At 32.3% G+C, this 17,282-nt stretch overlaps 2 protein-coding genes across 2 annotated transcripts; both read right to left on the bottom strand.

Annotated features, from left to right (window-relative positions):
* Positions 1 to 2,491: 2,491 nt before the first annotated feature.
* LOC117918323 (lignin-forming anionic peroxidase-like) lies at positions 2,492 to 4,146 on the bottom strand. The gene is made up of 4 exons (XM_034838656.1): positions 3,796 to 4,146; positions 3,502 to 3,693; positions 3,226 to 3,391; positions 2,492 to 3,109 (listed from the first exon to the last, which is right to left on the bottom strand). The coding sequence occupies exons 1-4, from the start codon at positions 4,036 to 4,038 to the stop codon at positions 2,715 to 2,717; spliced, it is 996 nt and encodes a 331-aa protein (XP_034694547.1). The 5' UTR covers positions 4,039 to 4,146; the 3' UTR covers positions 2,492 to 2,714.
* A 4,317-nt stretch (positions 4,147 to 8,463) lies between these two features.
* On the bottom strand, positions 8,464 to 10,143 carry LOC117903917 (lignin-forming anionic peroxidase-like). Its single transcript, XM_034827674.1, has 4 exons — positions 9,791 to 10,143; positions 9,499 to 9,690; positions 9,223 to 9,388; positions 8,464 to 9,106 (listed from the first exon to the last, which is right to left on the bottom strand). Exons 1-4 carry the CDS (start codon positions 10,031 to 10,033, stop codon positions 8,712 to 8,714), a joined length of 996 nt encoding a protein of 331 aa, XP_034683565.1. The 5' UTR covers positions 10,034 to 10,143; the 3' UTR covers positions 8,464 to 8,711.
* Between the last annotated feature and the right edge of the window lie 7,139 nt (positions 10,144 to 17,282).

The following is a 17,282-nucleotide window of genomic DNA, read 5'->3' as shown; positions in this document are numbered from 1 at the left end:
AATTTTAAAATTAATTCTATATATAATCGGAACGGGGTGAGGCAAGGCAAGACAATACTTGAACCCGTCCCAGGTTTTTAAAAAAAAATCTCAAATCCGTCCCAAACCCGTTTATTAAAATTGAACCACGTCCCATTAGGGGCGGGGCGGGACGGGTACTTGAAAAAACCCGCCCCATTACCATCCTTAGTCGAGAAGCACCATCAAGTGGTTGAGTGTGAGTTGCAGCAAAGAACAGATGGTGCTGGTCACATTTTTAATTAGTAACTTGGGGAGAACAAGGCAATTAGTTTTGTTGCCTTGGGTTCGCCACCAGGCATTCTTTTTGTGCAATTTCAACTACTTCCAGTTTAAATTGGAGTCTAAGACTTTGTCTTCCCAACAATTTGGTAGTCATTGTTCCACTTTAAATTCTCATTTTATGAGTTTACTAATTGCCTTTCGATTTGAATTTTACTTGGGGTAAAATTAATGGGGGGAATTGCAGTGTTTTTGTATTTATGCTTAGGAATGTGTTAATCTCCTCGGTTACCTTAAGGCCAAGTCCAGGCTTGTTGGGGCAAGAAAGAACCCTTCTCATTATTGCCTCGTTGCCCTGTTGCTTACAAATGCTCGAATAGACAGGCGAGGGCAGGGTGAGTTAAGAGGACAAAACAATCCCGTGGTCCAAACTAGGTTGGCCAAAGCAGTAAAGGGAAAGTTAAGGACTCTAGTGGGATTTTTGATAAGAGTGCGGTAATTTTAAAAAATAATTCTTAAATTACCATAGTGAGAAAAATAATTACAAATCTATGATAGTTTTTATCAGGTATGAGAGAAAAATATTTGTTTTTTTAAATTGTTTCTTCAAAAGATGATTTATGACTTTTTTTTTTCGTTTTTTTAAATTATTAAAAATGAGAATGGTGTTTGGAAGAGACGATTTTTATAAAAAAAAATATAAAAAAAAATTAAGCAATAAAAAATCGTCTATTGAAAAGATGATTTTCAAAGAAAAAAAAAATTAAGTAATTAAAAATCGTCTCTTAAAAAAAAAAAAAAACAATGAAGAGATGATTTCCACATAAAAAATAATAATAAATACAAAATTAAAGCAATAAGAAATGAGACAAGAAGTCGGCGTGCTTCTAGAGAAGAAGTTATGATTAATGACTAATAAATGAGGGCGAAAAAAGGCTTTTGGAGTGGGAAATTGAGAGGAGCAAAGGGAAAAATGGGGAATGAGTTTATGGCATACGCAGACTTTATGGAAGACCTGTTTGAGAGAGCTTCTCAATTGGAAGTAGATTTTTATTTATTTAATTAATTTTAAATATCACAATTATCCCTTTTTATATAAAAATATTCTTAAAATATAACTCATAAACATAAAATTCAACTACTTTTACTTTATTGGTAATCACTTATAAACGTAGAAACAAATCTATTTTTCTAATTAAATGGTTCCATAGTACATTTTCAATGACTAGGTAATATAGAGTTAAAATAATTATTTAATAAATTAATAACAAGTTTGTTTTTTATAAAATCATTTTTCACATAAACAAAAAATAGATAAATATTATTTATCTTATAAATAAAAAAAAATATCAAACTAAATTAATTTTATTAGTTATAATTAATTGCATTAATTTAAAGAAAAATTGAAGATTAAGAACAATGAAAATTATTTAACTTTTTTTTTTAAATTCATTTTACTGTGAAATTTTAACTTAAAAATTAATATTTTTAATCTAAAAATTTATATAATAAAATTAATTTAAAAGTTAAACAAAACAAAATTATTTATTTTATAAACAATTATTTAATAAATTAATAACAATTTTTGTAAACTCAATTTTCATATAAAATTGATAATAGTTTTTTTTTAATTTTATAATATATATTTTTAATAATTGTATTATTGTATAAATAGAATAAAGAATAATAAAAAAAAAAAAGTGATAACACCCACACACATATTTTTTTTAATTTTTTGAAAATCGTCTCTTGATTTCTCATTTAATTTATTTCTAATTTGAGATCGTGTCTTGACGATTTTTTTTTTTTATATATTTTTTTTACACACATATATATTTTTTTAATTTTTTGAAAATCATCCCTTGATTTCTCATTTCATTTGTTTCTAATTTGGAATCGCGTCTTGGAAATACAATTTTTTTTTATATATTTTTTTAAAATCATCTTTTGAAGAGATAATTTTTTACTTTCAAATTTTTTCCTTTTTTCTATTTGGACAAAACTACGGTAAATTTAGAATTAATTTTTCTATTATGATAATTTAGGAATTATTTTTTAAAACTATCGTATTATTATAAAAAAATCTGACTCTAGTGTCAGTCATTATGAGTGCGACCGTTGGTCCACAGTACACGCATGAGACTCACTGCAGATGATGTAGGGCATTAATTGTTTCCTTAGACAAGGATATTAGTATAGTCAGCATAAGCGTTACGATCCGCACAATCCAAAAATAAGGACGCGTTACTAATATATGCAACAGATGGATGGTCATATTTCAATTAGAGTGGAAGACTGATACAAATTAATAAGGGAATTTTCCCAATGCCGACAAACAACAGTAACAATGTACTATAAAATACAAAAATCAGAGACTGACTGTACCAACGAAGACAAAGGAAAAAAAAAACGTAGTTAGTCGACTCAGATTAATATTGATACTTGGATTTTGAATGAAACACCTCGTGGAAAAATTAGTTTATAACGTTGCAGAATTTTCTTATCTCTCCAGCAGAGCCAATGAGAGGTTCGATATCTCCCATTTTTACCATGGCAGATGAAAAGTCAGAGCTGAAAGTTGAAGGGCTCTTGCTATACTCCGTGACAATACTATCGGTAGATCCTCCGTTAAAAAGTACCTGGTCTGATTGAAGGAGGCCTTTTCTTTGAATGAGATTCTTGAAGTAATTGTTATCGAAAGAATTGGGTGTCACCAAATCCAGGGGTGCAAGATTATCATCACCATTCCCATTATCAGCAGGGCACCGGCGCCTCCGAGTGCTAGCAAAGCCAGCATCAATGTTAGTTCCATTGCCGTATATTCTATCGCGGAAGGTCACGCATCTTGCTTGGCCTATTGTATGGGAACCTGCATATTTTAATGAATTAAATGCTTATAATTAGCAGCCATGTGTAGGGTGAGAAGTGACTACAATTCCAACACTAAGTAGTGATTCAGTAAGACCTGTTGAGGGTTCCAATTACCTGAAAGAGCAACCATGTCTCTTGTACTTAAACCTTTGCTACTGAACAAGGAAGTAAGCCTGTCCAGGCCGTCTCTAAAGGTTGGAAGGTTAGTTGCAGCTTGGCTGAGGCCTGAAGTGGTGGAGTCTCTTCTTCCAAGCTTCAGTGCCCATGTTGGTCCCCCAACCTATTTAATTTGAAACATGTTCATAATTTTAAATTAATATCATCATGAAGTTGGTGTATAAAGATTAATCAAGTGAGGGTAATATAAAATCAATGAGAAATGATACTTACTGCAACAGATGCATCTCGTGCTGCCACTGCAACAATGTCTGCACAGGATACGACGCCTGGACAAATGTTCTCCACCTGAGACTTGACATTGTCTATGACTTCGAACCCTCTAACTGAATTGTTATTGTTAGGTGCATTTTTCTCACTTTGAATGGTGGGGGAATCATCAAGCAAGATTGATGCATCACAGCCCTGAAATATAATTAATCCAAAGATTTAATAACTTTCTTCACCAAGAAAAAAAATTTTCTGACCAAATCAAATAGAGTTGGAAACATAGGAATTAATGAATACCTGAACAAAGCAGTCATGGAAATGGAGACGAATCAGAGATGCTGCCATTCTACGCTCGCGGGATACCGCAGTCCTTATGGCTGTCCGGATGGTACTGAGTGCACTTGGACAGGTATTATCATAGAATGACGAAGAAAGCTGAGCTTCACATGGCATGTTTGAGAGAATCAATAACCCAGCAACAAGAATAAATGCATGAGAAACACAGGAAGGCCACCTTGAGCTCCCAGCTGCCAAGCCCATTTTCCCTCTTAGTCTTAGCTGTTGATTGTGCAAGAGGAGGAATGGAGATCTCTATGAGACTGTTTCACAATATCTCTAAACCCCTAGAAAAGACGGTCTGTTTCTTTCTGTGTGCTATTGCTAAGCAAGTAGATTTGATCCGAAGTGAAAAGGCCTCATACCTTATTTATAGTGGTTGATGGGGAATAGTAGCAGGTGCGTCGATGCATGACCTGTTCATCAAAGTCGGCATCATAGTGGAGACAAGCAACAGCTTTAGGGACACCATGTTTGAACAGTTCTATACCTCATAGTACCCCACCTTATGAAACTTTCCTTTCTCAAATGCCCAACCGCTGACTTGGGTTGCTTCTAAATTTCATGCTCCATTTTGAAGGTTGAAAATGTCAACGAAAGCAGATTACAAGAAGAAAGACGACAAAAGGTAAAAGGAAATAAAATAAATTTGAATCCGATTATTTTTCTTTTTATCATTATTATCTTGTTTATTCCATTATTTTATTTTGTCTAAAACTAAAACCTTCAAAATTTATAGGTCTTATGTCTTACAGTTCACTTTTTACTCGGCTATGAAATTGGGTGTAAAAACCTCAATTTGTCTTATTCTAATTTCCTTTTGCCAGTCTTTTGAATCAATAGCTACTGGTACGCTACACGTGGAAGGTCAAATTCGGTTGACTATTTCTATGCCAGCCATAGGCGTATGGGGCCATGGGCCATAGGCCATCTCACCATCAAAATTGAACAGTGGCGACGCGTCATAGCTGACAAATACGACCCATTCGGAAAGGCCATATATTACTGCATCACGTGTCTCTTACCATGCACTTTTACATAATATTATTTTTTAACAGTGCTACAAAAATGAATTATTAATACCATTGTCCTAAATTTGTTATAAATATGTGTCAGATAAATATAAATGTATAGATGTTATGCCAGAAATCCGATTCCAGCCATCCACACCATGTGTAGAACTGCAGCCAGAACAGTCCAACTCCAACACCACGCAGCACTGCAGCCACAATAGTCCGGATAGCACCGATAGTGAAGGCCGCATTGTAACATTTTTTTAGTTTTCTCCACCACACCCATTCAATTAATGGCACCAAAACATAATGGAATAAATAAATAAATAAATACATTTCCCAGTTAGTTTAATTCTCACATCCAAGGATTTCGTATCTTTATTATTTATTTATTTATTATAGATCTATTCATCTGAATATATGAAATTTCTTTATCTCTATGAATGAATCCATCTATCTACATATGTTTTTAGCTTTTGATTTAAAAATAAATCAATCAATGCCTAATCTAGATTTGGATTCAAATTTACTTGTAGTTCAGGATGTAAATATAAAGAATGAGAAAATATGAGATGTTTTAAAATATAATAATTGTATATAATTTTATATATCTTTTATAATATTTTATATGACATAATAGAATTGTTCTCTCTCATCTGTAGATATAAACATGGTTCATCAAATTAACCGAAAGGTGAATGTCAATGATAAAACACATTTAGAGGGAGGTGAATAGGTGTTATTGACCGATTTAAAAGGTCTCCCAACATAAGTTATATAACCTTAAGATTTTTACAATTTTTCCTTCTCTTTACAAACACTTCCAAACACAAAGTAGAGATCACATGCAAATATGTATGTAACAACACTCCCCAACAAGATTAAAAGGCAAGTTACATGCACATGTTCCAACACTCCCCAACACAATTCCTTAAAACAATTTTTAATTAAGAACAAGAGTATAATATCTCAAATATACCTATGAACAATATTCAAAAACAACATTCAATTTACCTAAAGACAACTCATATATCTATTTTACCTCAACATTCAACCAAGTTTTAGATGTCCAAATTGTCTAAGATAACTCGAAACTGAAAATGAAATTAAGAGGAGAATGAGAGACAATGAGACCACCAAAATTTATGTGGAAAACCTCCAAAGAGATAAAAAATAAAAAACATGGGCTTATTGATAAAAAATTCCACTATGAAAAGCAATTAAGGTGTACAAGGATTTACCTAGCTCAAAATCTCCAATCCTTCACGGACTACTTGACAAGCATCTTCACACCTCTACACCACGTCTTCATCTTCAGAAACATGCTTGGAGTCCTTCCGGCCTTCTGCTTAAAGCTTCATCAAGAAGAAAATGGGTTTTCACCCAAACCCAAAATGATTGAGAGATGAATGTTCAAAGAACTCAACCCAATTTTCTTTTCAAAAAATCCATTAAAAAATTGTTTGAAGACTTGTATGAGATTTTCTTGGAAAACAACAACTTCAAAAAGGGAAGGGAATCAAGAGCACAAGAACCGACTACTGCTATCTCATATCCAGAAATATAAGGATTTTAATTTGAAAGGATACGAAACCCTTAATATAATGGATGGAAAAGGATCACAAAAAAGAGTAATTTGGATCGATTTGCCCTTACACTTGGATCGATCGAGAAACAGGGTAACATAAAACTCTTAGCAAAAATATTTTTCCTATGCTTCCATAACTCTTTTAAAATGGTTCAAGACAATCAATATTTTGAACATAAGGTTGATTCAAATTCATTCAACACAACTCAGCTACTTACCTTGGCCTCTTAGCAAATCCAGTGTCTTGATCTTCATAAGTCAAGTAGTTTGACAACGAATTTAGAGAACCATAACTAGTAGACACTTAGGTATTTTATCTGGAATTACCAATTTGACTACAACACTCACAATCTCCCTCTTTGGATTGTCCAAAGATAAAAAGTATGATTCAATACCATGTCAAGTATCCATAGATATACAAAAATAAAAAATAAAAATGATTATGATCATCATCCAATATGTAATATCAATGTATAATGTCTCCCCTTCTTGTCCCAGAAAGAAATAAATGCCACCTAAGAGTTGTCCAAAATAATGCAAAGTGTCCAGAAAACAAAAGTAAGATGTCCAAAAAAAAATGATAATCTATAAACATGACTAAGAGAAATGCTTGTGGACAAAATCTTCAAGAGCTTGCAGTTGATCCATGTTGTAGAGTATTTTTCCATTAATTAGAGAGAAACCTTTTTCCATATGTGATTGAAGTTAGGAAAACTGCTTAGAAAACAAAGTGGACTGTGCAGAAATTTTCGCATCCAAGGCATAAAACCTAACACTTAGTTGAGGTCTTATAGTTAAACCTGAGTCACCTTCACCAATTGTGTCCTTATCTCTAAGACAACACACCTTCTTCCTAGGAGAAAGGGCACCCTCAATTTGTCCATTGCTTCGATTCCAAGATAAGGTATTAATGGGACCCATTGGTTTGAAAAATGATGAATTTGTAGGAAGTTCCACCTCAACCATTTGGCAAATTTTCGTTATAATATGGTCAAATTTATTTTATTTTTTTCTAAAAAAAATGAAATTTATAATTTTTTTAATCTTTTTCTTTTCTTGTATATATATTTTCTCTTAATTAATAATCAATCTTGAAAACTTCAGTAAACTAATTTTAATGATACTTGACAAGATAATTAAAACGAACAAATCTTTAGGCAAATCTTTGGGTAAAGAGTTTATTATTACTACTTAAATTTAATTTTCAAAATTTGAACAATTTAAATAATAACTTTGCCTTATATTTTTAACCCATTTAATATTTATTTATAAGTCCTATTTATAGTCAACAAAAAAATGCTTTTAATATTCATTAACATTTTACTTTGAAAACTTATTTATATCTTATTAAAAAAAAGAAAGAAAAGAAAATTGATGTCTAATATTTGTGAAAATATTATTCCCAAAATTGCCTCCATCCAGGGCTTCATAAATTGGAAGCATGAGCGTCGAGAAGCACCATCAAGTGGTTGAGTGTGAGTTGCAGCAAAGAACAAAGAACAGATGGTGCTTGTCGCCTTTTAAATTAGTAACTTGGGGAGAACCAGGCAATTGGTTTTGTTGCCTTGGGTTCGCCACCAGGCATTCTTTTTGTGTAATTTCTCAACTACTTCCAGTTCAAATTGGGGTCTAAGACTTTGTCTTCCCAACAATTTGGTCGTCATTGTTCCACTTTAAATTCTCATTTTATGAATTTACTAATTGTCTTTCGATTTGAATTTTACTTGGAGTAAAATTAATGGGGGGAATTGCAGTGTTTTTGTATTTATGCTTAGGAGTGTGTCAATCTCCTCGGTTACCCTAAGGCCAAGTCCAGGCTTGTTGGGGCAAGAAAGAACCCTTCTCATTATTGCCTCGTTGCCCTGTTGCTTACAAATGCTCGAATAGACAGGCGAGGGCAGGGTGAGTTAAGAGGACAAGACAATCCCGTGGTCCAAACTGGGTTGGCCAAAGCAGTAAAGGGAAAGTTAAGGACTCTAGTGTCAGTCAATATTAGTATAGTCAGCATAAGCGTTACGATGCGCACAATCCAAAAATAAGGATGCATTACTAATATATGCGACAGATGGATGCTCATATTTCAATTAGAGTAGAAGACTGATACAAATTAATAAGGGAATTTTCCCAATGCCGACAAACAACAGTAACAATGTACTATAAAATACAAAAATCAGAGACTGACTGTACCAACGAAGACAAAGGAAAAAAAAAACGTAGTTAGTCGACTAACATTAATATTGACACTTGGATTTTGAATGAAACACCTCGTGGAAAAATTAGTTTATAACGTTGCAGAATTTTCTTATCTCTCCAGCAGAGCCAATGAGAGGTTCGATATCTCCCATTTTTACCATGGCAGATGAAAAATCAGAGCTGAAAGTTGAAGGGCTCTTGCTATACTCCGTGACAATACTATCGGTAGATCCTCCGTTAAAAAGTACCTGGTCTGATTGAAGGAGGCCTTTTCTTTGAATGAGATTCTTGAAGTAATTGTTATCGAAAGAATTGGGTGTCACCAAATCCAGGGGTGCAAGATTATCATCACCATTCCCATTATCAGCAGGGCACCGGCGCCTCCGAGTGCTAGCAAAGCCAGCATCAATGTTAGTTCCATTGCCGTATATTCTATCGCGGAAGGTCACGCATCTTGCTTGGCCTATTGTATGGGAACCTGCATATTTTAATGAATTAAATACTTATAATTAGCAGCCATGTGTAGGGTGAGAAGTGACTACAATTCCAACACTAAGTAGTGATTCAGTAAGACCTGTTGAGGGTTCCAATTACCTGAAAGAGCAACCATGTCTCTTGTACTTAAACCTTTGCTACTGAACAAGGAAGTAAGCCTGTCCAGGCCGTCTCTAAAGGTTGGAAGGTTAGTTGCAGCTTGGCTGAGGCCTGAAGTGGTGGAGTCTCTTCTTCCAAGCTTCAGTGCCCATGTTGGTCCCCCAACCTATTTAATTTGAAACATGTTCATAATTTTAAATTAATATCATCATGAAGTTGGTGTATAAAGATTAATCAAGTGAGGGTAATATAAAATCAATGAGAAATGATACTTACTGCAACAGATGCATCTCGTGCTGCCACTGCAACAATGTCTGCACAGGATACGACGCCTGGACAAATGTTCTCCACCTGAGACTTGACATTGTCTATGACTTCGAACCCTCTAACTGAATTGTTATTGTTAGGTGCATTTTTCTCACTTTGAATGGTGGGGGAATCATCAAGCAAGATTGATGCATCACAGCCCTGAAATATAATTAATCCAAAGATTTAATAACTTTCTTCACCAAGATAAAAAATTCTGACCAAATCAAATGGAGTTGGAAAGATAGGAATTAATGAATACCTGAACAAAGCAGTCATGGAAATGGAGACGAATCAGAGATGCTGCCATTCTACGCTCGCGGGATACCGCAGTCCTTATGGCTGTCCGGATGGTACTGAGTGCACTTGGACAGGTATTATCATAGAATGACGAAGAAAGCTGAGCTTCACATGGCATGTTTGAGAAAATCAATAACCCAGCAACAAGAATAAATGCATGAGAAACGCAGGAAGGCCACCTTGAGCTCCCAACTGCCAAGCCCATTTTCCCTCTTAGTCTTAGCTGTTGTTGGTGGAAGAGGAGGAATGAAGATCTCTATGTGACTGTTTCACAATATATCTAAACCCCTAGAAAAGACGGTCTGTTTCTTTCTGTGTGCTATTGCTAAGCAAGTAGATTTGATCCGAAGTGAGAAGGCCTCATACCTTATTTATAGTGGTTGATGGGGAATAGTAGCAGGTGGGTTGATGCATGACCTGTTCATCAAAGTCGGCATCATAGTGGAGACAAGCAACAGCTTAGGGACACCATGTTTGAACAGTTCTATACCTCATAGTACCCCACCTTATGAAACTTTCCTTTCTCAAATGCCCAGCCGCTGACTTGGGTTGCTTCTAAATTTCATGCTCCAGTTTGAAGGTTGAAAATGTCAACGAAAGCAGATTACAAGAAGAAAGACGACAAAAAGTAAAAGGAAATAAAATAAATTTGAATCCGATTATTTTTCTTTTTATCATTATTATCTTGTTTATTCCATTATTTTATTTTGTCTAAAACTAAAACCTTCAAAATTTATAGGTCTTATGTCTTACAGTTCACTTTTTACTCGGCTATGAAATTGGGTGTAAAAACCTCAATTTGTCTTATTCTAATTTCCTTTTGCCAGTCTTTTGAATCAATAGCTACTGGTACGCTACATGTGGAAGGTCAAATTAGGCTGACTATTTCTATGGCAGCCATAGGCGTATGGGGCCATGGGCCATACGGCATCTCACCATCAAAATTATTTAGTTTCCTAGTTTGTTTAATTCTTACATCCGAGGATTTCCGATCTTTATTTATTCATTTATTTCTTACAGATGTACTCATCTGAATATATGAATTTTTTTTATCTATCTACATATATTTTTAGCTTTTGATTTAAAAATAAATCAATCAATGCCTAATCTAGATTTGGATTCAAATTTACACTTAGAAGAGGGTGAATCAGTGTTTTGGCCGATTAAGCAAATTCTCAGCTCAAATTAGCAAATCTTAAAAACTTTTTGAATATTTTTCTTCTCTTCATATAACCTTAAAAACACAAATTATAAATCACATACATATATGAATACAACAATACTCCCCAACAATATTAAAATGCAATTCACATGTATATGATCTAACATTCCCAAACTCAAATTAACTTAAACTAAATTCTGATTAAAACAAAATCAATATACCTCAAAATGTCAATGATCAACAATCAAAAACAACTTCAAAGACGATTCATAGTCATTTCTCTTCATCATTCAATCAAATAATAGACAATCAAAATTATAATAAATTGTTGAAACTGAAAACTGATGCTAAGGAAAGAAAGAGAGACAATGAGACACCATAAATTTATATGAAAGATCTCCGAAGAGATAAAAAACCACAGACCTACTACCAATCGAAAACATCCATTATGAAGAATAAAAATTTAATACAAGGTTTTACTTAACTCAAGTCAATCAATCCTTCTCGGACCACTTGACTAGTACTTTCATTTTCAGCTTCTCACCTTCTTTTTTCAAAGCACACTTGGAGTCCACACCAAGTTCAATCTCGACCTCTTTTTGAATTCATACAAGAAGAAAATGAGTTTTTGCACAAAACCAAGAGAATGAGAGATGAATGTTTTAAAAGTCAATCCATGTTAATTTTTAGAAAATCCATTTAAAAAAATTTCTTGGAAAACATATTTAGCAGATTGATCGACACCCTACTGAAAAATGACTTGGGCAAAAAAATTGGATGAATGATCACAAGAAATACATTAAAAAGCTTTTCATAGACCAAAAAGTGATTCAACAAAGTTAAGAAACATGGGGATGACACACTTATCTTCTCGTCAATGAGCAAGTATTGATTCATATTGATAAAAGATGCTACCAAAAGCTTAACTATAGACGAAATTAATAAACATAGAGATTGGGGAACGTTCTAAATTTATCATATGAATAGGTAAAAAACAAATGATTATCAACACTTTAACAAAGAAGCTTAAGCCTAGAGAAGACTCACTCATGACACCATAAAACAGTGAGAATGTTAGTTACTTTCCACTTATAAACATATTTCCATCCATGAGTCAAACATCATTTTTAAGAACACTCTTCCTAGAAAAATTCAAAATGATGTTCCATAAGGTCAATTTGCATCTCTTTTGACTAGATTTCTATTTAACACAACCTATTGACATCCTTTTAAAATAAATCATACATCATTTGTTTTTCACATTCAGCATTGAAATGACTACACAAACATGGGCTTCACCCTTAGAATCAATTTTTAACCTGAGGATCACTAAGGTGCCTTAACAACATAACAACACAAGGGATGTCCCAATCTTGCAATGGAGGCTTTTTACACTTGAAACATTGCCAAGGTGTCATACCCATCTAGGGAAACAAGCTATGCTTCTTTTTCTTTTCTTTTCCTATTCCATTTTTTTTTTTTAATTTCAAAGAGAGGGCAAACAATCAAGGAAGGATAATCTTAAACACTCAAAAATATTCTGGGTGACTTTACTTTTTAATGCTCATTAGATAGACATAGGTTTGTATTTAGACTTTAAAGAGCATTACTCACCATTTATGTAATCACAAGAACATTGAGCACTCAAGGCAAACAATAGTTTAGCAAATGTAAAACCCTTAGGACTAAATATCCTTTGTTAGGTATCCTAATCTCATAAGTATCAAGCTTATATTGTGGAGGTTATGATTTTATAACTAGGTAGAGATGATTTTATAACTAGGCAGAGCTCCTCTCAAATTTATTTCCCTGCCTTAAACTTAGAGAATGCTTAAGACAAGATCAAAGCCCTTACGTTGGGTAGACCAATTTCATATTCTAAGTTAAGTGTATAATCAAGTAAAGAACCTCATTGTTAGGTTGGTTGCTCCCACTACTAACATATTTAGTCTTGTCCTTAAGAAAATTCATATTCCTTGATAACTTGGCCAACCCACAAATAAGATGCGGTGATGACCTAAAATCAAAATAGGTCTTAAGATAATAATGAAAGTCCATATTTCTTGATTCCTTGAACTAATAAACTCACCATTGGGGTGGTAATTACTCAAATTAAGATGAACTTGATTTTGGTGGTAGGGATTATGCTACATTTAATTGATCTAAATAAGAATTAAAATAGATATAAATCATAATTATTTTTTTACATAAGAGAAAAATCAAAATCTTTATAAAAGTAATTTTAATTTTTATCCTCTCATATATATTTTTTAAATTTTTATTTAAAATTATAATTACTTGATTCAAACAAGGCATTGAATGACAAATGAAATGTATTTTTCATTTTTATTTTGAATTGTAACATTCTAGACACATTCTAAATATATAAATTAGACTTATTCAACTTCTAAGCTTTGGCACAATTGCTCATTTTGGTGATTGTTTTTTCAACTTAATGTTGAATGTAATTTGCTTTCAAATTTTAGGTGTTTGTTTTAACTCTTATTTTACTTATTACATTTTATTTATTTTTTAATTAAATAAAAAAAACCAAAATATTTAGTTTTTTCCTAAATATTAAAAACAATTTTTTTAAAACAACCAAAATATAATCCCAACATAACTTTCATCCTATTAATACTTAGTACTTTAACATAAATAAAATAATAAAATGGTTAAATTCACTTTATCTCCTTAACCTTTTACGTGTGTTATACTTTGCCCCTTTACATTCAAAAGTCAAAACTTTGCCCCCCTAAATTTGTTAAATAGAAACTCTTTACCCCAAACTTATTAAAAAATTAATTGAAATGTAACAAAAAACACCTATTATTCAAGTTCGAAGTTCTCATACTTTGCAATTGTATGCCAAAATCATAAATAGTTATGTAAACATTTCTTCAAAAGTCAAAAATCAAAATTGGTATCTACTATATTTTGAAAGCATTTAGGAAATTTTACTTCAAGGTTGTTAATTGAAAGTTGATTCTATCTAAGTTTAAATCAATGTTCGAATTAGAGTACTGAAAAAAGAACAATCTCTTTCATAATTTTATGAAAGGTTTGTAATTGGAGGTAAAAATATTGCTCTTTGATAACTTTGGAGGGCAAAGTATTGAGTTTTGAATGTGAGGGGGTAAAGTGTAAAATACATTAAAAGTTGAAGGAATAAAATATATTTAACCCTAATAGAAAAAAACACAAGTTAATATTTAATATTATTAAATTGTATTTAGAGTTAAATTGTATTAAATTTCATTTAGATTTCACTAAAAAAAAACCACACACCACTTCAAACTTATCATGAGCCTGAGGCTAAAGGTCCGGCGGTGAGCCAACTTCATGTAATTTTTTTTAATTTTTTGTTTATTAATTGTATTTGCCTGAGTTTGGGTTGAGAAGCTAACACAAATACATTTATGAAAATATTTATAAATTGACTAAAGTTGATTTACTTATTTGTGATTTTTAGATTATTAATATTGGGGTTTGATTAAAGTATAAAAATTAATAGACCTATAGTTTTGGAATAATTGAATCTAAAAATTAATTCTATTTCATTCATTCAAGTACCAATCTTTTAAGAATAACTATCTACAATATTGGGGTTTGATTAAATTCTAAAATTAATAGACATATAGTTTCGGAATAATTGAATCTAAAATCAATTGTAGATCATTCAAGTACTAATCTATTAAGCATAACTATCTACTCTATCTAATCTATAATCTAGACTTTAGCAGTGTTTAGTAAGAGACATAGAGGATGGAACAAAGGCTTCAATATTAAGGTTCGAATGGGTCATATATTTCAGCTAAAATGCGGTGCTATTTCTCAATTTTGATGGTTTGATGCTGCAATGGTCCATATCTCTATGATTAGCATAGAGATGTACAATCAATACAATTTGACCTTACACATATAGCATATTGGAGATGCTCAAAATCTTCTAGGATAATTGAACTTTTATTATATCTTTGCTAGATACAAAGTGAAATTTCTTGTAGGGAGGAGAACCTATATGAGAATTTTTACAAGAGTTTCTAGTGAATACCAGAGCTATTCCCCCAAATTGCTTCATGGTGAGGGCTTTATATAGGCCATTGCTTTGTTGTTGCTGCAGGTTGCTATAGGCTTTTCTGCATACTTTCTTAACTTTGATCATATGAGGACAATAGCTATTGGGCTCAACTTTTTAGGTGCAGGTCTCGATGGTCAATCTATCATGGTTGCTATAGACTGTTGTATGATTTGTTGACTTTTGAGTACATAAAGACAAAAGTAATGAGGCTCGTCTTTTTAGGCATAGTTTGGTTAGTTCAATCAATCTGTAAGGAGGTCGTCCCTTTTTATGGTCCTCATTTTGGGGCGAAGTGAATTTGTGCACCTTTAAATTTTGAGGTTGACCATTCTCTTGGTGGTTCAGCCTCCTAGAGGTTCAATTTTTGGTACCTCCACATATGTTTTTAGAATATAAATGAGAAGTCAAAGATAGAACTCACACTATATAATTGAAATCGCTTTCATAAATATTTAAATTAAAACCTTAGGTTATTCAAATCCGTAGGAATATCCAAATTTGTTAACATTGGAACTAAGATGGTTCTTTAAGAAACATGGGATAGAATTTAGTTACCCTTTAAACCATAAAACAAATAATATAATCAAGAATTATTTTGACAGTGCTTTTAAAAAGTATTTATTATATAAAAAATATTTAAAAAGAATAAATTATTTAATAAAATTTAGAAAATATTTTTAAAAAATTTAAAAAATGGCTTACAATATATTACAAAAAGCAATTGATGGAGAATTATCTTAAAACACTTTTATAAAAAACAACTTTCACTAGGAGCGTATTGATTAGAAATACCATGAAACTCACTCTGATTTAGCATTTATGGCAAATAGTACACTATGAATTGATCATGGATTAGGATAATGACTAATGAGAAAACTATTCTTTTAAATAATTTTCTAACTCACAACATGTATTGGAAACTTCTTTATGGAACATAGTTTTTTGAGAATTTATTTTGAACACAGAGTATTTTTTAGAATAAATTTTAGATGTTTTAAATTGTTTTGTATGTAGTGTTACGAGGAATAATTGTAAATATGAAAGATTAATATTTAAAATAGCTTTTGCGTTGTACATAAGTAAGCAATACCTTTACGGAGAATAATCTGAAAAAGTCTAAGCTATAACGCGATGCCACTGTTCAATTTTGATGGCAAGATGCTGCATGGCCCATACCTTTATGGTTGGCATGGAGCAGTCAACCTAAATTGACCTTCCACGTGTGACATATGCTTTTAAAGGGATGTTATAATAAATGATATGAGGTTTTTTTAACCCAAGGTTTTAGTTTTAAACTTAATAAAATAATGGAATAAACTTAATAAAAAGAAAAATGATCTGATTCAAACTTATTTTATCTCCACTTTGACATTTTCCACCATCAAAATAGGGCATAATAAAATGTAGAAGCAACCCAAATCAGCGTTGGGCATCTGACAAAGGAAAGTTTCATAACTCGGGGTACTATTAGGAATGGCAACGGAGCGGGTTTGGGACGGGTTGCCCCATCCCAACCCCGCCTCGCTTAGTTTTTTTTTTTTTTTTTTAAATTTTTTTTAAAAATTACTTTTAAAATTTTAATTATATTAAAATAAATATATTTTATAAATAATAAAATTATTATATTTTTTATAACTTATTTAATTAAAATTTTTTATTATTATCTATATATTAAAAATAGTAAAATAAAATTTTAAATTAAATTAGTTTTAAAATTTAAATTAAATTAATTTTAAAATTTAAATTAAATTAATTTTATATGTAAACGGGGCGGGGCGGGGCGGGGCGAGATGGGGCAATACCCAAACCCGCCCCGGGTTTAAAAAAATATTTCATACCTGTTTATTAAATTTAAACCCTGTCCCATTAGGGGCGGAGAGGGTATCCGAAAAACCCTGTCCATTGCCATCCTTAGGTAATATGAGGTATAAGACTATTCAACCAAGGTGTTCCTAAAACTCTTGCATGTCTCCATTATGATGCCGACTTTGATGAACAGGTTATGCGTCAATCCAAGTGCTCATCTCCCCCATCAACCACTATAAATAAGATATGAGGCCTTTGCACCACTGATCAAAACTACTTGCTTAGCAATATCACACAAAGAAAGAAACTGACTGTCTTTTCTAGGGGTTTAGATATATTGTGAAAGTCTCATAGAGATCTCCATTCCTCCTCTTGCACAATCAACAGCAAAAACTAAGAGGGAAA

The sequence above is a fragment of the Vitis riparia genome, chromosome 1 (assembly GCF_004353265.1).
Source record: "Vitis riparia cultivar Riparia Gloire de Montpellier isolate 1030 chromosome 1, EGFV_Vit.rip_1.0, whole genome shotgun sequence".
NCBI classification, from domain to species: Eukaryota; Viridiplantae; Streptophyta; class Magnoliopsida; order Vitales; family Vitaceae; genus Vitis; species Vitis riparia.
Note: the sequence above shows the minus strand (reverse complement) of the source record. Positions and strands in the feature narration are given on the sequence as shown.